Source organism: Argopecten irradians, chromosome 14, assembly GCF_041381155.1.
Source record: "Argopecten irradians isolate NY chromosome 14, Ai_NY, whole genome shotgun sequence".
In the NCBI taxonomy this organism is placed as follows: Eukaryota; Metazoa; Mollusca; class Bivalvia; order Pectinida; family Pectinidae; genus Argopecten; species Argopecten irradians.
In genome coordinates, this window is record NC_091147.1 from 16,535,711 (window position 1) to 16,556,866 (window position 21,156).

Sequence of the window (21,156 nt, forward strand, 5' to 3'; positions counted from 1 at the left end):
AAGAAACTGCTTGACGGAGTGTTTTTATTTCAATTTTTACAAATCTGCTTCTGCTTAAGAAATACAACATTGGTCAGAGTGCCTGTTAAACGTGGATATACATGTGTTTGCTACTGGAGGAGAAATCCTGAAAAGGTTGTGGTACCTTGGCTGCCAAATATAGTTCCGGACATATGCTCCCCTACTCGTACAAACACAGTGTCTCCCTGTAAAAGCTGTAACACCACAGTGTTTCCTCCGGACCCACTATACTGGGAATCTCCGGAAAACCCGTTCCCGACCACGACTCCATTTTTCACCAGTTCTATGTAGGAATAACGCGGAACAACATGCACCGTCCATGAGAAGACATATATACCTGCACGTGTACATGTAAAAACTCCTGTGTGCGTACTGTAGGAACCTCCAATGTTAGTGGTCACTTTGTCAAAGTGGATTTCCATTGAGTTTGTCACTGGAGAGTACGAGTGTGATAGCACAGCATAAAATGCAACTATTCCTCCATTGTCCGACACACGTTTCTGACGTTGAATATTAGACTTATTTGACGGTCCTAATCTACGGTATCCTTTGGCTTCCATTAAAGGTGTTCTTTTGCTCGACACGTTTGATGGGTTTGTAAATCGACTCGAGTGTTTATGGAAGATATGCTTTGCAGGGTTAATTGATGACTTCTGATCATGTTCAGAAATACGGCTTAGACCACGTTGCTTTTGAAGGTCAGAGATACGACTCTGAGCATTTTGTAGTTGTGTCTCGAGATCGGAAATTCGGTTCTGGTTATTTTGTAGTTGTTTCTGTAGATCGGAAGTACGGCGCTGGTCATTTTGTCGTTGTTTCTCAAGGCAAGATATACGGCGCTGATCAATTTGTTGCTGTTTCGTGAACGTGGCTATACTGCTCTGGTCATTTTGTTGTTGTTTCTCGAGTTCACTGATGCGCTGTAACCCTTCATTGTGACGACGTTCTAACTCGGATAACCTTAGCTGTAAGTTCAGTATCATATCCATGTTCGGTTTAACATTACTTTCCATTGACTGGCCTCCAGTGAAGGAAATAAGACAGACTGCTGAAATCACTATACACGTACCACAAATCATATTCGGACACACCGTTCAGATTTCAATATCCCTGTATTGAAGACTAGACTTGAATTGTTGATAACGATTCATTTGGAATCTAGCGCCACGGAGCCTATAGATAAGATACTACGTGACATTCTGCGTAGCCTCTTTGTGTACAAGATAAATAAGGTCATACATCTTAATGCCGTTTACATATGAAATTTGTCGCGGTGCGGGATGGTGTAATGTACAACACCGCTGAAAACGAATTCTGCTCGACATGCGATGTGACCATGGGCTGTTCGGATCGTGCGTGCAGGATGTACGAATGGAAAGGTTTATGTGCGGCAGTGTATGTGTAAATATGGTTACATTTACATAATATATGCTAATAAGGGCGCAGCCCTTCGTGCCAAAAGGGCACGAAGTGCAAGGCACTTCTAAGGTAACACATACATGAAAATATAAGAAAAAACACAATCTTCAAAATCCAATTATACACACTGACAGCTTCAGTTTGCGGTCGCAATTTTTTCATACATATGGGGAGGGGAATCATGGGTATTCACCATAGATATGATGCTTTGAAGTAAGCTCATTACATAATCGAGTTGTTCAGACGCTCTTATGATCTGACAAAGGTAATCTTCATGCGGTAGAGGCCCTGCTGGTAGGGCGTTAGAATTGTACCTGCTGCCCTTATTGCATGATCGTAAAAGGCGACTACATATAGGGTATTATCTTTTCTGTTCTTCCTAACTGACTTTATGTTTCCTAATGCCTCCCTTGGCACCGCCTCACCTTTTGCCTTGAGTGGAACGTTCGCCCCTCTGAGGAAGGATCTGGGTTCTGTCCCCTGGCCGAGACACACCAAAGTCTATAGTAGTGGTAGTTTCTGCTCCTGCGTATTGCTCAGCAAACAGGAAGTTGGACGACTGGTTCGCATATTGTCAGTATAATGTGACCGGTTGGGGTGTGTTGCTTGGTGTCTTTGGCGGCATGATTTAATGATATAGCACTATAAAAAGAGCAACAGTTCCATTATACAAGAAGACACAACACGAACATACCGCAGTCTCCCAAAACACGCACCTTGCACTTCACACACACTACACACTGCATATATGGGATGCCGTCCTTACATGACCCTGTCTGTTAATAGGACGTTAAAATAATCATACAAAAATCATCCGATAGAAGCTCCGTGCTATCGCTCTTTATTTGACCAAATCTGAACAGCATTACAGAAATTGCGTGTTCCTTGGCAGGTATTTCGAATTCAAAGCAAAGAGGAAGAGGGGCATGTGGCAGAATCTCCTGTTCTGACTTTGGTATGGTGTTCTTGTTTGTTCTCTCGATAACATTACCTGTCAATTCCCGAACAAAATCTGAAGAGAGAAAAAAAAACATTATATAAATCTATACATTTATAAAAAGATTTTCACTGTAAAGCTGCTGTTAAGTAATTTAATGTATATAACACTTTTTGTTACTCACTGTAAGTTGGCTCCGTCATCACTTCTCTAACAGTGTAGCCTCCTTTCTTGTTTTTTGGGAACACTATCTTGTATGTGAGATCCACATTGCTGTTAACAGCTTGGTCTCTACCTACATTTTCATTAAAATGCAACGCAGCTAGTGTCAGTCTGAAAAAATATCAAAAGGCACAATTAAAATTGCATTTAATATTTATTTACAATATTGACAATATTGTGGCATATTGAGTATATTATGGTTGCAATAAAATATGGTATGGATGCAATGAAATATTTTATGGATAAAATGTAAATGGTATTGATGCAATGATATATGGTATGGATACAATGTAAATGGTATAGATGCAATGAAATATTTTATGGATAAAATGAAAATGGTATGGATGCAATGATATATGGCATGAATACAATGTAAATGGTATAGATGCAATGAAATATTTTATGGATAAAATGTAAATGGTATGGATGCAATGATATATGGCATTGATACAATGTAAATGGTATAGATGCAATGAAATATTTTATGGATAAAATGTAAATGGTATGGATGCAATGATATATGGCATGAATACAATGTAAATGGTATAGATGCAATGAAATATTTTATGGATAAAATGTAAATGGTATGGATGCAATGATATATGGCATTGATACAATGTAAATGGTATAGATGCAATGAAATATTTTATGGATAAAATGTAAATGGCATGGATGCAATGATATATGGCATGGATACAATGTAAATGGTATAGATGCAATGAAATATTTTATGGATAAAATGTAAATGGTATGGATGCAATGTAAATGGTATAGATGCAATGAAATATTTTATGGATAAAATGTAAATGGTATGGATGCAATGATATATGACATGAATACAATGTAAATGGTATAGATGCAATGAAATATTTTATGGATAAAATGTAAATGGTATATATGCAATGAAATATTTTATGGATAAAATGTAAATGGCATGGATGCAATGATATATTTTATGGATAAAATGTAAATGGCATGGATGCAATGATATATGGCATTGATACAATGTAAATGGTATAGATGTAGTGTAATGATATGATATATATTACGGTTGAAGATGAATAGTAAACATTAAATATATCGATATTAGCATATTTTAGAGTTATGTTGTTTTTGGAGTGAAGATATAATGTAACATGTTGACATCTTTTGTATGATTTGATTTATATTTACGGAGCAAACTGGTTCACAACTGAGTGATACCCCTCCAACTCTGATGTTTGGTGGCCCGTTGACAGCATAGGAATATCCAGCTTCATTTGCTTTGAGCTGATCAGTCCATCCAGTTTCACCATGCTTTTGCTTCCTTATAACAAAACAACGATACATTTAGACCATGCCTTGTATAGTGAACTTATAATAAAGTATTGAGTAACAAATCAACTGAAGAGAGCAAAGCTGTGACTGATAATGTTTTCTTATAAAACTGTATTTTTAAAATCTGCTGAGACTACTTTCACCTGAAGTTGATAACATAAATTATACACATATGCATTTATTGAAATTTCATTCTTTGTTTCTTCTATATTGCCTATATCCTGTTTGTGGATAATGTTACATCAAGCGTGAGACAACACTATTATAAAAAGTTTATTTTTCTAGGCCATTACAGGTGTACTATGAATATACCTGATTTAAGCCATTTCCGTCGTCATTCTCCTCCACTGAGGTCTGGGTGGAGGCATCGAGGAAAACGACTTCCGTGCCCTTCATGGATGTTTTGGACATGGTTTTCTAAGGAGGTTCACTTCTGCCACATCACTTCTGGGTCAGCACCAGATGTCTATACACAGGGTGTCCCATTGATTATGTTGCACTATCAAAGTTTCGTATTTTGTTCAAGTTAGAGAATAAGCACATGGCTTTCCACCCACAGGGACCTAGCACGAAAATGTTTAACCAACAGTATACATATATATATATTATAGTTTCAAGGGTATGAACTCGGCGGTCGAGAAAAACGGACGGATTTTTTTAAAACCATGATTATTTTAATAAATGGGCTCTATAAACCATTGACGTATATCTTACCTTAAAGAGAAATAATTTATTTTTCCATAGAGTGCTTGATGAACAAAATTGGCCAAGTATTGACGAAGTTATGGTTTGATGAATCAGGAAATTTACGAAAAATATGCTAGGTAGACATTTGCCTGTCCGGTTGAAATGTCGTCTCGCCTCTAATGGGTACCTCAAAAACCAAGCCAAAATCACAAAATCTACGCTTGTGGTGGTAAACAGTACTCATTCTTTGTTCATACACAATCTCCTTTGGAGGTGTCATGACCCGTACTTTGAAGAAACCCCATTTAAACATCGTGTAGCTCTTTTACTTTAACAATCACCGCCATGTTCATTTGTTCTTCGGAACAGGTAGATGCGGCTGAACGAGTTCCGGGATATTATCTCTTTCTCAAGCTTTGTTGTTCCTTGATTTTCCGTGTTAACAAGAACTAGGAAATCTTCGCTCTTTTTTTATCGTCTCATTATCGGCAAATTTATGTCTACCGGGATGAAGACTCAGTATCTTCCCATTCTCAGTAACATTTCTTCTCTCGGAGAACCGGTTTTGTTTCTTTATACTATGGTAAAGCATACCTGTTGTCAGACGAACAACCTCTTGTCTACGATTTTTCATAATACTTCGCTAGGTTGTCTCCTGCTGGTAGTGTTACCCGACTGTACTTGTCGAAGGAGGTTATAAACATGTGCGGATGCTGCAACCTAGTAGCCTCGTGACCTGATCATCTGGAAAGTTTAAGGCTATAAGCTCCTTGCTATGAACTGGACACGGTCTTTTATATCCACAAAGTTCATGGTTTAGAAGTAGTTATGCCGCCTCTGCTACTTTTGGATGGTCTCATTCATTTTTTATGGTGAGTAAAATTGAAAATGTTTAGAAAAAGAAAACCTATTCAATGGTCATATTTTGATGAGTATCCCTCAACTGTGTTTCTGTGAAACAATATCTGTTCCTTATTATAACTATACAAATGATTATATCCACGAAACATTCCCAAGCAGTGCGACTACAACTTCTGATATTTTCCCAATGGCTGCACTTCAAGGATCACCATGATTAAGCGGAAAATTTACCAGGAAATGACTTTGACAGTAAACTTAATCTGAAATAACCTGAAATGAAGATCAATTTTTCAGGGCCAAATTGATCTGAAACGAGAAAAATATTCAATTTCAGCGTCAAATTAAGGATTCAATGTTTTCAACCAAGTCATCTCATTCCCAAAAACTCTGCTTCTGTTGACGATGAAGCCTTAATGAAGTTCCAGAAAATATTGGTTTAAGGAGATTGAGGAAATATATCATTCAGACCATCTACTATTCGTCTTTCGATGCCCTTCAAACAATTTCAACGAAATCATCTTATTTTCAGCACCTCTGTTTCAGCTGACAATGAGAATTTAAGAAGGTTTAGAAAATATTGGCTTATAGAGTTCCAAGAAATATATCACTATCAGCAGACAACTTAGTTTATGTACGTGATGCGGTCTTAATGAAGTTCCCGAAAATATTGTATACGGAGTTCCAGAAAGTATCTCATTCACAGCATCCCCGTTTATTCTTTCGTTGCGCCCAAACAAGTTAAACAAATCAGCTCATTTTCAGCAACTGTCAATGTGAATTTAAGGAAGTTTAGAAAATATCGACTTATGGAGTTCCAAGAAATGTCTCACTCTAAGCAAGTCTCTTTCTGTTTGCGATGCGGTTTTAATGGAATTCTAGAAAACATTGGCTTATGGAATTCCAGGAAATACCTCTCTCACATCATCCCCATTTTTTTTCGATGAGCTCTAAACAGGTTCAATGATACAATTTCATTTTAAGCATCTTTTTTTAGCTGATAATGCGGATTTCAAGATGTTTAGAAAATATCTGCTGACGGAGTTCCAAGAAATGTCTCATCCTCAACAGGCAACCTTGTTTCTATTTGCGATGCTGTCTTAATGAAATATTAGCTTATGAAGTTCCAGGAAATAACTGATTCACAACATCGCCTTTTAATTTGTTGCGCTCCAAATTTGTTCAACGAAATCATCTTATTTTCAACATCTCTGTTTCAGTTGGCAATGTGGATTCCAGGATGTCTCACTCTAAACAGGCAACTTTGATTCTGTTGGCGGTAACGGTCTTAATGAAGTTTCAGAAAATATCTTATTCACAACATCACTATGTTCAACGAAATCATCTCATTTTCAGGATCTCTCTGTTTCGATGCGGTCTTAATCACGTTCCAGAAAATATTGGCTTGAGGAGTTCCAAGAAATTTTCTCTTTCTTAATCTCTCTGGTTCTCCTGGATATTCCGTTTAACGAAATCTATGAAATCATCTCATTCTCAACGTCTAGTTTTTCCTATCGATGTGTGTATCGATATATTTTGGGTGGCGATGCGGAAGAGTTTGTATATACTTACATAGCAATTGTAAAAGAAAAAATAATGTACTTTAAATTATATGTCAACACCACAATATTGTTTGTAATGTACACATGTACATATTAGAGATAAAGAAACTTGTTATTTTATGAGATGGTGAACCACCCGAGAACTAACAGCAGATTATATAGATTCTTAATATCCACATATATTTCAGTCAATGGAACTACCTTTTCTATTTTAAATGCAATGGATCCCTAAAATTCTTTCCGAGAAATAGCATAAATATCAAAATCCTAGATGGCTGCATATGCGTATTGACCGAAAGGAACCTACCAATGCAAATTTAGTACGATCTCTTTTTATTGCTTTCTGGTATATCAGTAACAATCTCCAATTGACAAAATTCAACATGACTGCCTGCCCTCGGGGCATACTGATGTTTTTGTACCACAACACTTCCGGAATGATATACGACACATCAAGTTACCAAGGGAATCTACCTACACTATATAGTACTCATTCCGATGTAATGCTTTGACATATCTTTAGATTTAAAAATGAACTGTGTTTCTGCTGCTTGTGCCTTTTCCCATTACGTGCCCGAAAATGATGAAATGTTATTTTTCACATTTAAATGTGACATTTCCTGTTTCTGTTTTGAGGAATCTGGATATGCCTATTCAGGCTGGTGGTTCGGTAAGCTAATTCCATGTTTTACAGCGGTACAATGTTCGGAGAGATGGTCCATCAGCAATGGGGTTTTCCTCCAATTTCATCAAGCACCACCTACATCTACATCTTTCAGGTTCTGCAGGTTTACACAATTATATATAGCATGTAAATGTTCGTGTTTTAACTATAGCCGCACGATTCTATGCATTAACGAAATCCTTCGTCTTTGGGGTTCTCTATTTAAGTTGTTTTTGCTCTAAATTTAGCAAACTCTGTTCTAAACGAGTTTGGTATGGTTTACAATCATTTTAGAATTTTGAAATATGCTAGAAGAGGGAATTCCTAATGATTAGAACGGTAGATGAATGATTGGAAAAAGGCAATTACGTTGCCTTGGTAACGTTTGTGACGTACATACATTCCCTATCTAAATATAATTACGAATGAAACAACGAACGAACAATAACCTGCTGGTGTTTTTAAAGATCGATAATACCAGAACTATTTTCTTGCGATATTAATACGATAAATTGTTTTAAGTAAATATTTATCATAAAAATAATATTCAGTTCCATTGCCAGGGCGATCTTGACATTATTAAAGCTGACATCATTATGGCAAAAGATTTGTTTCGAAACTGTTTATCCTATCTAAAATCCAAATAACACGATACTTTTATAAACTTTAATGTAAATTGCAATGAAACACGGAGACAATACACAGTACAACATGGCGGGAGTTAATGACAGATGCATGCATATGCATTAATGAACTTTGAAGCATTTTTGATACTATTTGTTATTATATTGTAAACATGTAGTATATATAATCTTACCAAAGTCACTAGTTTGATTTGCTGTGATTTTGATATCATGTTTTAAAATCAAATTTAATAACAACATATTATTTGATGTTTTGGTTTACACATGTGTAAGTCTCGTACAAAACCTTGTTGAAATTTCTGAATTACATAAATTATGTAAACACACGTCTATTTATATTCAGACATCAACACATTTATTGGATTTTTTTGGGTTTTTTTATAATCTTTTAAATTTCCAATTATACAATGTGTTAACATTTTAACTATACACTAATTAAGTCTACAGCAATAATCAACTTTATTTTAGACGTGTAGACGTGATTCCCTCTATCCGTTCCTGATATGTATATATTTCGTCTAAAACGTCCACAGTGAAAACATAACATTACATCATTGTAACACAGCTGAGCAAAGAAGGTTTCCTTTCGTCGAGTGTCGAGTTGCGTGTTGAGAAATGCGAGTTTATATCTTTAGTTTTATTCCCAAACATCAGATACAGAACTGTAACAAGAGGCCCAGAGGGCCTGTATCGCTCACCTGGTTTGTAATGCCAAGTAATGTTCTGAATACAGGTTCATTGTTTCTTTTCTGAAGGAATTTTAATATTAACCTCTAAATCCCCTATTGGGCCCCACCCCTCCCGCCCCCAGGGGGTCCAGAGCCAAAATTTATACAAGTTCTGTTCCCCTTCTTCCAAGGATGTTTATGGCCAAATTTGGTTACAATCCAAACAAAACTCTAGCACAAGAAGTGATTTATAGGATTTACCTCTATTTCCCCTATTGGGCCCCACCCGTCCTGCCCTCGGGGGGCCAGAGTCAAAATTTATACAAGTTCTGTTCCCCTTCCCCAAAGGATGTCTGTGGCCAAATTTGGTTACATTCCATTCAGAACTCTATGACTAGTAGCGATTTAAATGATTTACCTCTATTTCCCCTATTGGGCCCCGCCCCTCCTGCCCCCGGGGGATCAGAGCCAAAATTTACACAAGTTCTGTTCCCCTTCCCCAAAGGATGTTTGTGGCCAAATTTGGTTACATTCCATTCAGAACTCTATGACAAGTAGTGATTTAAAGGATTTACCTCTATTCCCCTATTGGGCCCCGCCCCTCCTGCCCCTGGGGGATCAGAGCCAAAATTTATACAAGTTCTGTTCCCCTTCCCCCAAGGATGTTTGTGGCCAAATTTGGTTACAATTCATGTAGAGCTCTAGGACAAGTAGAGATTTAAAGGATTTACCTCTATTTCCCCTATTGGGCCCCGCCCCTCCTGCCCCCCGGTGGTCAGAGCCAAAATTTATACAAGGTCTGTTCCCCCTCCTTTAAGGATGTTTGTGGCCAAATTTGGTTACATTCCATTCAGAACTCTATGACTAGTAGCGATTTAAAGTATTTACCTCTATTAGCCCTATTGGACCCCACCCCTCCTGCCCCCGGTGGACCAGAGCCAAAATTTATACAAGTTCTGTTCCCCTTCCCCCAAGGATGTTTGTGGCCAAATTTGGTTACATTCCATTCAGAACTCTATGACTAGTAGCGATTTAAAGGATTTACCTCTATTTCCCCTATTGGGCCCCGCCCCTCCTGCCCCCTGGGGACCAGAGTCAAAATTTACACAAGTTCTGTTCCCCTTCCCCCAAGGACGTTTGTGGCAGAATTTGGTTACAATTCATGTAAACTCTATTACAAGTAGCGATTTAAAGGATTTACCTCTATTTCCCCTATTGGGCCCCGCCCCTCCTGCCCCCGGGGGACCAGAGCCAAAATTTATACAAGTTCTGTTCCCCTTCCCCCAAGGATGTTTGTGGCCAAATTTGGTTACATTCCATTCAGAACTCTATTACAAGTAGCGATTTAAAGGATTTACCTCTATTTCCCCTATTGGGCCCCGCCCCTCCTGCCCCCGGGGGATCAGAGCCAAAATTTATACAAGTTCTGTTTCCCCTCCCCCAAGGATGTTTGTGGCCAAATTTAGTTACATTCCATTCAGAACCCTATGACTAGTAGCGATTTAAAGGATTTACCTCTATTTCCCCTATTGGGCCCCGCCCCTCCTGCCCCCGGGGGACCAGAGCCAAAATTTATACAAGTTCTGTTTCCCCTCCCCCAAGGATGTTTGTGGCCAAATTTAGTTACATTCCATTCAGAACCCTATGACTAGTAGCGATTTAAAGGATTTACCTCTATTTCCCCTATTGGGCCCCGCCCCTCCTGCCCCCGGGGGACCAGAGCCAAAATTTATACAAGTTCTGTTCCCCTTCCCCCAAGGATGTTTGTGGCCAAATTTTGTTACATTCCATTCAGAACTCTATGACTAGTAGCGATTTAAAGGATTTACCTCTATTTCCCCTATTGGGCCCCGCCCCTCCTGCGCCCGGGGGACCAGAGTTAAAATTTACACAAGTTCTGTTCCCCTTCCCCCAAGGATGTTTGTGGCAGAATTTGGTTACAATTCATGTAAAACTCTATGACTAGTAGCGATTTAAAGGATTTACCTCTATTTCCCCTATTGGGCCCCGCCCCTCCTGCCCCCGGGGGACCAGAGCCAAAATTTATACAAGTTCTGTTCCCCCTCCCCCAAGGATGTTTGTGGTCAAATTTGGTTACAATCCATGCAGAACTCTATTACAAGTAGCGATTTAAAGGATTTACCTCTATTTCCCCTTTTGGGCCCCGCCCCTCCTGCCCCGGGGGGGACAGAGCCAAACTTTATACAAGTTCTGTTTCCCCTCCCCCAAGGATGTTTGTGGCCAAATTTGGTTACAATCCATGCAGAACTCTATGACTAGTAGCGATTTAAAGGAAATGTGACGGACGGACGGACGGACGGACGGACGGACGACGGACGCCGCGCCATGACATAAGCTCACCGGCCCTTCGGGCCAGGTGAGCTAAAAACAACTTCCTGTGCGACTATTAAATTTGCGGTTCCATATGTATGCATTTCAAAATAAGTTCGCGAAGATTGATATTCGCGGATTTAACAATTGAATGCTAATTCCTATCAATATAGATGATGTTTATATTAATTCGTGGAGTTCAACTTTGGCGAATTTACATGAATCACGAAATTCGCAAAAGTAAATCGCACGCGAACGAAAGTTGGTTTACGTGTAGTTCAAAGAAGTAAAAATAGACACTTCAGTTTGTTTAATGTTTTAGCTGCATATTTATTCCTCATTATTACTTGAAAATGCCTTAAACATTCCTTAAATTCTAAATGAGTTAATTTGACCGTATATCCACTGACATTACTTTATGGTTCATATACGATTCAAATGATTAAGTCACATACATCACTACCCATGCTATGCGGACAAAGACACGGCCCCATAAATCGTCTCCTTGTCTGACACTTGGTCGGTTATTTCCAGTGGTGCCATCCTTACGATGTGGTTTATATTAGGAATATCTATCGGACGAATCACTGATTCCAAATCCTTTCTGACCAGCTTCCTTCCAAATTGTCCGTTAGGGGCACAAACGCTTGGAATCATAACAAATCCAGCAAAAACAATGCAGGCACCAATGAAGAAAAACTCAGCTCCAGGGAATGACGTCATTTCCGCTACCATGCCTATATCATTTGAGTTATCAGAAAAAAAAAAATATTTTGAAAAGTTATTTTATGTGCATTTTATCATACATATATTTCCGATTACTTGTAAACAAAATGGACGTATTTGTAGCATGAGAATGGTGAGATGTGTTTTCGTTTCATGTGTAGGAATTTAATTAAATGCAACATTATCAATCAAGCATTCCACGCATACATTTATTTGAAATATACATGTACCTCACATATTTATAAATCATAAAGTAGGGCGCTTAATGTAGTTACTGTTTGATAATTATAACCTTTACATTTTCGTTATATATATAGCTGACGTTGTACGGCATTATTACTAACCATATAATATATCGCCAACATCAAAAAATATTATATCACCACTACTATTAATATAACTTACTCAAAAGGATCACATTCAAGTATACGTACCCGCCAGAGGGTTTCCTGTGAACGATGCAAGGGTATATGACATATAAAGCATTCCGAAACATCCCGATACTTTGTCTGGTCCGAAAAACTCAATGAAGAGCATACTGCCCAGGTAGTGAATGTTACCTGTATTACAATAAGTAGTCATTATTTTTATTTGATCTAATATTTTAACTGTTCAACACCGACACGTTATTGGCGTAGTCTGGCGTATCTGGGAGTTAAGTGGTTAACAGTAACCACAGGGATCTGAGAATTAGTTACAGATTATATAATCATCGGGTTAGAAATTTGGAGTCTAAGGCTTTCCACCCTTCTCGTATACAGTACCATGTAGAGTATGATTTTTATCGTTTCTTTTAATCTAGACCTCTTAAACGTCTAAAAATGGTCTTAGGGCACTCTGCTGGGTCCATGATTATATAATCTTTACCTAATTCTCAGATCCCTGTGACAGTAACTAGGTTATATGTGTAAACAGCTAACCTTAATTATACTCTACAAAAAAAACGGGCACTCCTATATAAAAAGACAAACATGGCTAGAGTTAAGAAATTGCTTGTGACGCCTTGAAAGAAAGGGTATGATATAAGGCATCTATTCCACAGTTTAAACTTCTGTTACTTCCCTTCGTTTCACTTCCGTCAGTAAATAATTGATAAATTTATTATTAACAATATTAGAAATAATTGAGAGATTATAAGCAAACTTTAGAAAATATATACATGTTTACTGTATTTGCATATTACAGATGTTATGTATTCTTTGGGTAGGCATTGGTTGTTACGTCATGCCTTTATGGATGTAACGACAATCGTTTGTTTTGCCCACATCACAATAAATACCTATCCGAAAGGGAGATAGCTCTGTGTTACCCAAACACGGAATGCTAGGCTTACCGAAGAAGAATCCAAATCCAAAGGCTGCAGCATAAAATTGGGAAACACCCTCACACACGGGCATCGTCATCAGAGATCCTCCACTGAGTACACATGCACCAATATAGAAGAAACGAGTTAGTCGGGGGATTTTTTCTACAATAGTCATACCGACAAGTTTCCCGAAGGTGTTTGCGGCACCGGCTATTATCAGGGTTGTCGAGGCTTCGTCCAGTGAATGCGTGAGACTGGTCATGTGGTCAGGCAGACGAGAATACGTTACCGTGAAGCCAATCACATAGAAGAAAGAGGATGTGATACAGAGGTAGAAAAGTATGTTACCAAACAAGTACTTGTCTATGTACACCCTGTAGGCCTTGAGGATGTTTGGTCTCTCGCGAACTTCTGAAACACATTGATGACATATTGTAACACAATGTTTTTGTTTGTTTGTTCTATTATCATTTTCCTTTGTACTTACGAGTGAACTATTTTGCAGGATTAAAATGTAATCTTGTGAACACACGATGCCCAAAGCACGACAGAAAATATAGTGTTCGTGAAGCAATACTCGGATACATTATGTATTATTAAAAACGATAATAAATGAACATCTTTTTTGGGCCATTAATGTTTTAAATTTGTTCCACTCAACACATCATCTTGGTAATAATGAAGGATCCACTTGCGTTTTAATTAAATGATAATAAAAGAAGAAGAATATCCATGAACCAGGACATACCTATTTTGTTCGCCCAGGGTAGGTAGAGTGATATCGGCCTAAGTAGAGTTCCACCAGCTACACTATGAAGGTAGATACCAGACATCACCAGAAATGTCCCATCGAGTCCAAACTCATCCAATAGGGAAGTTATGATTGGCGGTCCAATGACACTTCCGGCTCCGTTAGCAACCAGTATTAACGCAAGGGCAATATGCCTTTTCATATCGAAGTAATTTCTGATAGCCATCAGACTGGAAGATATTAAAAGTCCACCTCCAACACCTGAGAGAGGGAAATATGTAAAACCTCGATTTGGTTGGTTAATCAAAATGTTAAATCATATATCATCTTGTCCCATGTATAGCGGAACGAAACTACAGATTTCAAAACCTATAATCGTGAATCAAATAAGTACTGTAAAGGCACGTTTCGCGTTAAACTAAGATTGCTCAAAATGCAGTACACCATGAAGTGAATATTTAGAATGTATTCCGAAAGAGCGAATTCCTCATTCCGCTAATCGATTTAAACAAGTTCTGAGCTAAAATTGATTGCATCAAAATAAGAAGAGTATCTTATAATATTAGCCAATTCAGTATATATTACGTTTTTGTATCGTCGAATATGTTAGTGATCTGTGCAGGTAAAATTTTCTTAGAATTATCGAGTGTCAATTACATATGGTTCTATTACAAATGGACCATGAAAAGTTCGATACATTGAAAGCTTTGATTTATAAAACTTTGACACACATATAAAAGATCTTACATGAATGTTCATTTCATATGAGATTTTATGAAACGAGTCAAAGAAGATTTCATTTTTGCGAGCCTTGGCGAACAAAAATTAAAACTTCGAAACGAGTTTCATAAAATCTCATATGAAATGAACACAAATTTAAGATACTTTATCACATGATTACAAATACCTACATAACAAAGAATCTCACGTCAAAATGTATTCCGAAAATCCAGCAACGGCCGCCATTTTATTCCGCCGTCTTCATAATCCTGACGTCACGTCATTTTTCCTGGCGTCATTTTATTGTTTCTGTCTGGCGTTATAATGAATTTCCAGCCAATGAAAATCGCTCCAGGTCATTTTACACGAGTGACATACGCAAAATTTTACACGGGTGAAATCACTGGATATCAGGTGGATTATGTGATAAAGGTTGGTTAATAATGTTACCAGTTACAATTCCTATAAACTTACCTGCTATGGCTCCCATACACACAAAGCTATAGAAGGTTAGAATAAAATAGCCGGAGAAGAAAGCTCCTGCTAAGAGGATCCCTCCCGAACACATGATAGCCCGGCAGCTCACGATACCGCATATAGGGTTCGCCATAGTCACTAGGGAAAAGGAAACATGATGAAATGACAACGGCAGGATAAAGAATAAGGACTCGGGAACTGTGTCGAAATATATATGTGGGTGTGCGGAACTGAGTGTTTGTAGTGACTCGTTGTACAAAATTAAGATAAAATAACATAACTGTGTCGAAGTTGTCTCTCAGTTTAAAGGAACGTGATTGATTTCTGTTTGAATAACTATTCTGTCTTTACATATTGCAGAGTTATCGCCCTTGTGAGTAGGTATCCATTGCCTTGTCATTGCTTTAGCAAAGTTCTCGTTGTTTTCTCTATAAAGCATGAATTTACGCTCGCATACAAATGGCATGTTATTAATACCTACCAACAAGGAAGGGCAGATAACTCATATATGCAAATACAGAATAACTCGACGAAACTATTTTGAGTATAGCTCTTTCTAAGAGTTTTTGATAAACGTTGACAACAGTCCACAGCATACGAGAACGGGAAGAAGAGAGACACCCATGATATCCAATACACCCCACGATTCCTATTTCCCAGTGTGATAGACGATGCATGTCTGGCCTTTCGAACTCCCATTATCTTAGAGATAGATGAACAATTCATGATTTGTTAGCACTCTAGTTGCTATACTTGACAGATTTAGAAGGTCGTATCAGGTTTGCATTTGGTGAGAGGAAACATTTGGCCCCTGTGGCAGGGTAATTCCATCTAGTAATGCCTCCTTTTCCATAGTTAAAGATACTAAGAGTATGTACATGTAACCATACGAAATTTGGGTATATCGTGTTATATTTTCAATTTCGTAACAAATGTGATCAAAAAATATCACAGTAATTATTTATAATGAAAAACTACGTGTATGACAAGAATGTTTCTTCCTGTGATGGTTTACCTGCGTGGTGAATGTAGGTGATGCACAATCAAGTCGTTGTCCAGTCTGCAAAATAAATCTCACGTTCCAATGTTATCCCTAATCGCCTTTCAGGGGAATTCCCTTACGACAAAAATAGTCGTAATGTAATAATTGAAATATCTTTTTTTTCTCAAATTCTAAAAACTTACATATTTGAAGCACACCGTATTAAAAAAGAGTGGGCAAGATGATTGGGTTAGTGAACACTATCTCTCCAAATATTGCTGCTAATTGGGTTGTTTCTATATTTAAAATCAGATGTACACATGCATGATTTAAATGCACATTGATGAAAACAATATATTATATGAAAAAATAATTTGACCTTAACATATACTATCGAAAATATAAAAGTTAAACAGTAAAATTTTATACATTGAAGATTTATTTGCTATAAATCCAAAATTCATTCGAAATATCGACTCCTATATATGTTAGTCCAACCCAAAGTCTGCATCAATTTTTGAATGATTTGGTTTTAAAAGTTGCTTTCATTCTCCAAACCTCGTACTTTTTATGTTCTTAATTCCATTGTAAGCCCCATTGAAATAATATTAAGTGATAGGTATGAAACACTTTATAGCATCGGACCTAACCATATGTAATATTACCCGCTGGTCAGGCGGTTCTGCAACCTATAATTAAAAGAAACATGTCCATGAAGAACAAATGAAAACCATTGTATAGCAACATCATGTCAGTTGATATCAAAAGTAAAAAAGAAACTGTCAATATGACTTCCAGATTCCAAATGTACTAAATCTAGCCAATTGAAATTGATCACAGACAAAAATTAATAACTTCTCATACTTTTATACATTTAATTGTTTTCTGACTATTTGGTATATCATTGATTCTGCTTCTTGTCCAACATGCAATAAAATGTACTCTAGTTTTCAAAATAAAGTTTAATAGTTAATTATTTCAAGTTACAATCATTTCTCAAGACAAAACCAATCTATTACTAATGGTAATTGACCATTACAACCCCCCCCCACAATATAATATCACCATCGTATCATCGATATTCCTCAAACCCTTACATACTAATTTTAATCGAAATAGTGAAATAAAAAATTCGACCAATCAGAAGCAGCTATTTTTTTATCATGATATGACAGCAAATGTTTTCCAATGTACTACAATTGGCGTCCCTTAAGCACCCACATACCAATTTTCGCTGTTTAGAGCGGATAATTGATACATTTCACGACCAATCAGAAGCGAATGGGTTGATGGGTTGGAAAATTATGGGTTCTTTGCACTTCTCTAGACAATAATTAATATTCATTAAGATCTCTGCAGTGCAATAGTTTTCGAGAAATGTGTCGGATAAAATTATGTGGAAGAATAAGAGACAGTCTAAATCATTAGGTCCCCACCAACTTCTTTAGGGAAGTAAGGTAACAATGAAATGCTTCTCAACAATGCTATATATCGTCTTTGCATATCATAGAGTTACCTCCCTTGGCCTAGGTATCAATTTTGACGTCATTATTTAATGAGTGAAACTCACGTTGTTTTCTCTGAAAATTGAGACGTTTTACTCGCAAACACATGACGTAACACTTCAATACCTTCCCGCAAGGACAAATAACTCTGTAATGTGCAAATACACAATTCCACCTAGCATGTCACAGAATTATCTGTGTGGCGGATAGGTACCCATTGTGCCTTCATTCGTTTATGAATGAATCTCACATCGTTTTCATTGAAATGTCGTCACAATCAATACCTACCCATATGGGTAGGTAACTAAGTGTTATGCAGATACAAAATACTTTGTCTGCAAGCGTTTGTTAAGCAAACAACTTTTTGAGATGAATCCTAAATGGAAGCTTGTAATATGACTTCCTGTTTATATTTTGTACCAGTGATATAAAGGACCTTGCCCAATGATCACGAAACAGTCTTTTGCATAGCCATTTAAAAACGACGTAATTTTTTGTAACGTCATCTGTGATTGGCTAATTCTAATCTTGAGACATTTTTAGACCGTTAAATGATCCAAGGGTCACATTTATGTAGTACCATAAATAATGAATATATTGTACCTGTAAAGTATGTCGCACCATACATAATGTTGCTGACAATCGTAAGGTCGTCCAATGTGGTGCCCAACTCCTCAATAACTGGTACAAACAATATCCCAAAACTGGACATCATCATTATCGCCAGCATGTGGCTGACAGAGCACCCCAGCACGATCATCCACGCCCATCCTCTGTCAATGTGATCTGGTTTTACACGTGAAGGAAGCAGACATTCCCGTTCAACCTGTTGGAAGTAGAAAAGCGAATAATACAGTATTCTTTATATATTTTTTTGTGATTCCGCAGTTAAAACAGAAATGTGTTCATATTACTATTTCGTACTTTGTATTTATTCCTCAGGTAAAACAATATTAACGGGAATATATAAATTGTACTATATCTCTATTAAATGTTAATCGTTTGATAAAAAGAAATTTACAGAATTTAATTCACTATAAAAATTCCTGTGGCAAAACGAAATCAACTTACTTTACTATATCTGTATTTAATGTTATTTTTCTGAAAAATCAAGTGAACGGAAATACATTCATTTTCTTATATCTTAAATCAAGTGAACGGAAATACATTCATTTTATTATATCTTAAATCAAATTAACGGAAATACATTCATTTTCTTATATCTTAAATCAAGTTAACGAAAATACATTTAAATGTAATTTTTTAAATGTTATTCCATTGATAAAACTTTGTGCATTACTTACACTATTTCTGTCATCAATACCATTCCATTTGTAAAATTATTCATTTTCGTTCATTTGTGTTTCTCTCAGCCTCAATTAAAACGTACCTACTTTTTACATATCAACCTATATAATACGGGAGTTTCAAGATCCAAAACTACATGGGTAAAGTACAATTTATCGTCGATTAGTCCTATCTTCAGGTGATTATGGCGACACGAAGCTCACGTCAAATGAAGACGTCATTGTCACCGGAAGATGGGACTAACCCCCGTTTTTCTTCAAATATGAACCATTCTGCACCCGCCCATTTACAACACCCAAGAAATATAAAGCCATTTAAAAAAAATACTAAAATCTGCAATCTGCAATGTCTACCGGGATAAATATCTTTTCTAAAGCCCTTTTCAAAATATTGCTTTTTTATATATCAAGAAGGATCATGTTAGTATTACAATTGTACGTTGAAGGTGGACATGGAATATAAAAGCGGAAAGTCTGAATTCAAGCATCCATGACATGCATTACCTTATGTTCACTCCGTGGCATAGTGACACCCAACAATAAAAACAGATGGAAACCCCAATAATGGTTAATATAATGGATAATACACCACACTATCGACGGGAATCTATGGCAAAACTATCGTGGGCATTAAAAGGAGGTTGATTTCTTTCCAATTTAATTGGGAAATGATTTTGTTGAAATTGCAGAAATCTATATATAATTTGACTTAAGATATAAGGAATAATATATTTTGCAGGGGCACGTCTCTTAATTTCCAATATATACACTTAGTAACCAACATGTTTTCCATCAAGGTGCTACACCGCTGACGATATTTGGATTTTGCTCTATCAAAACATAATCACGCGAATTAGTATTTCCATCAATTAGAAAATTTACTAACTTCACACTGTTACCACCATTGAAAAGTTTGAGCTTTTTATTTTACTCCAAGATAATATATATATATATATATATATATATAAAAAAAAAATTAATTGCGTCCCCGAGAAAGTCCATGGATTATGTCCTATATTGAATGTCGTACTTATTGGGCTCCACTAAAACCAACACAAGATATTTCATATTATTTTTGTGTTAATTAGACATTCATTTACAAGAGTAAACACCAATTATTGTTCAAATGATGAGTATCGTTTATGATATGGCGGCGATGAAGCAACTATAAGCTCGAAATGTATCCGGATATCGTGTTACAAACCTTGTTTTTGGTGTCACGTGGTTTGTAGCCGACTATCTTCACTGATAAAACTCTACCCATCGGATATTACTTATACGCTAAGAAGTTTTCTTCTTTAAATCCACAAAGAATTATGTACGTAGTGTATGGTAGAAGGACGTTATATATAAAGTTATTTTGCGTCGTGGCAATTGGTTTAAGATAATTCATATTCACGACGATACATGTACCTGATGTAAAATAAGTTTCTGTCATTAAATCTCCATGTTCTGGTAAAATTATTTGATTGGTAACGAACGTAAACAACTTATGATGCATATATGTAAATCAGACATGTCTTGTAAACAGTTCAAAAAATTATGTATGTCTATATATCAATATCATGGGATTACCACTTTTTTGTTTTGGAAGGGATGGGGTTCTGCCATCGTACGACGTGACGAAGTATTGCTTCACGACTATATTTCAGATACCATTTTGTGATAAAACCTGGACATATAGCATTTTGAAGCAAATAATATAAATTTCTTTTAGTCTTGTAAGCAGTTCCAAAACTTATACTTAATTATATACCACTTTACTGTCGCAAGATACAAAGGGCTCAAACGCGAATTCAAATGTAACATAAAACGTACTGTAACAACAAAAGGAAAATATATTAGATGCTCCACCGCCGACGAATAGTATTTTTTCTCTATCAAAAACAGGAGCAGACGAATTAGTATTTTTCATCAATTTTAAAAGTAACTTACTTTACACTATTACCATCATTGAAAAGTTTGAGCCTTTTCTTTTAATTCAAATTAAAACATTAAACTTTATTGATAGCACTATGTCCTATATGGAAATAAGTACTTATTTCGGAACCA

General features: G+C 36.7%; 3 protein-coding genes and 1 long non-coding RNA gene across 5 annotated transcripts; 1 reads left to right on the forward strand and 3 right to left on the reverse strand.

Annotated features, from left to right (window-relative positions):
* Positions 1-6: 6 nt before the first annotated feature.
* LOC138307446 (uncharacterized) lies at positions 7-1,205 on the reverse strand. Its single transcript, XM_069248205.1, has one exon. It carries the CDS (start codon positions 1,098-1,100, stop codon positions 111-113), a length of 990 nt encoding a protein of 329 aa, XP_069104306.1. The 5' UTR covers positions 1,101-1,205; the 3' UTR covers positions 7-110.
* Positions 1,206-2,219: 1,014 nt separating this feature from the next.
* Positions 2,220-4,567, reverse strand: LOC138307054 (uncharacterized). Its single transcript, XM_069247679.1, has 4 exons — positions 4,229-4,567; positions 3,773-3,905; positions 2,562-2,710; positions 2,220-2,452 (listed from the first exon to the last, which is right to left on the reverse strand). The coding sequence occupies exons 2-4, from the start codon at positions 3,892-3,894 to the stop codon at positions 2,220-2,222; spliced, it is 504 nt and encodes a 167-aa protein (XP_069103780.1). The 5' UTR covers positions 3,895-3,905; positions 4,229-4,567.
* Positions 4,568-8,534: 3,967 nt separating this feature from the next.
* Positions 8,535-11,478, forward strand: LOC138306856 (uncharacterized). Its single transcript, XR_011205924.1, has 2 exons — positions 8,535-8,995; positions 11,382-11,478. It is a non-coding gene; the product is annotated as an uncharacterized lncRNA (long non-coding RNA).
* Positions 11,479-11,635: 157 nt separating this feature from the next.
* LOC138306855 (monocarboxylate transporter 13-like) lies at positions 11,636-20,447 on the reverse strand. 2 transcript variants are annotated; one of them, XM_069247358.1, is made up of 8 exons: positions 20,309-20,383; positions 18,869-18,898; positions 18,401-18,623; positions 15,308-15,448; positions 14,111-14,374; positions 13,390-13,773; positions 12,491-12,616; positions 11,636-12,067 (listed from the first exon to the last, which is right to left on the reverse strand). In XM_069247358.1, exons 1-8 carry the CDS (start codon positions 20,366-20,368, stop codon positions 11,799-11,801), a joined length of 1,497 nt encoding a protein of 498 aa, XP_069103459.1. In that variant the 5' UTR covers positions 20,369-20,383; the 3' UTR covers positions 11,636-11,798. The 2 variants fall into 2 exon arrangements, with proteins under 2 accessions (XP_069103459.1, XP_069103460.1); XM_069247359.1 differs by lacking the exon at positions 18,869-18,898 and having other exon boundaries at positions 20,309-20,447.
* Between the last annotated feature and the right edge of the window lie 709 nt (positions 20,448-21,156).

Excerpts from the sequence above, each read along its gene's own strand:
- LOC138307054 (XM_069247679.1), bottom strand. The coding sequence starts at position 3,894 with ATGGTGAAACTGGATGGACTGATCAGCTCAAAGCAAATGAAGCTGGAT. Across the intron at positions 2,711-3,772 it reads GTTGTGAACCAGTTTGCTCC|ACTGACACTAGCTGCGTTGC; the intron begins GTAAATATAAAT and ends ATATTTTTTCAG. Across the intron at positions 2,453-2,561 it reads GATGACGGAGCCAACTTACA|ATTTTGTTCGGGAATTGACA; the intron begins GTGAGTAACAAA and ends TTCTCTCTTCAG.
- LOC138306855 (XM_069247358.1), bottom strand. The coding sequence starts at position 20,368 with ATGGGTAGAGTTTTATCAGTGAAGATAGTCGGCTACAAACCACGTGAC. Across the intron at positions 15,449-18,400 it reads TGGTGCGACATACTTTACAG|TGACTATGGCGAACCCTATA; the intron begins GTACAATATATT and ends CCTTTTCCCTAG. Across the intron at positions 12,617-13,389 it reads TGGATTTGGATTCTTCTTCG|GTAACATTCACTACCTGGGC; the intron begins GTAAGCCTAGCA and ends ATTGTAATACAG.
- LOC138307446 (XM_069248205.1), bottom strand. The coding sequence starts at position 1,100 with ATGATTTGTGGTACGTGTATAGTGATTTCAGCAGTCTGTCTTATTTCC.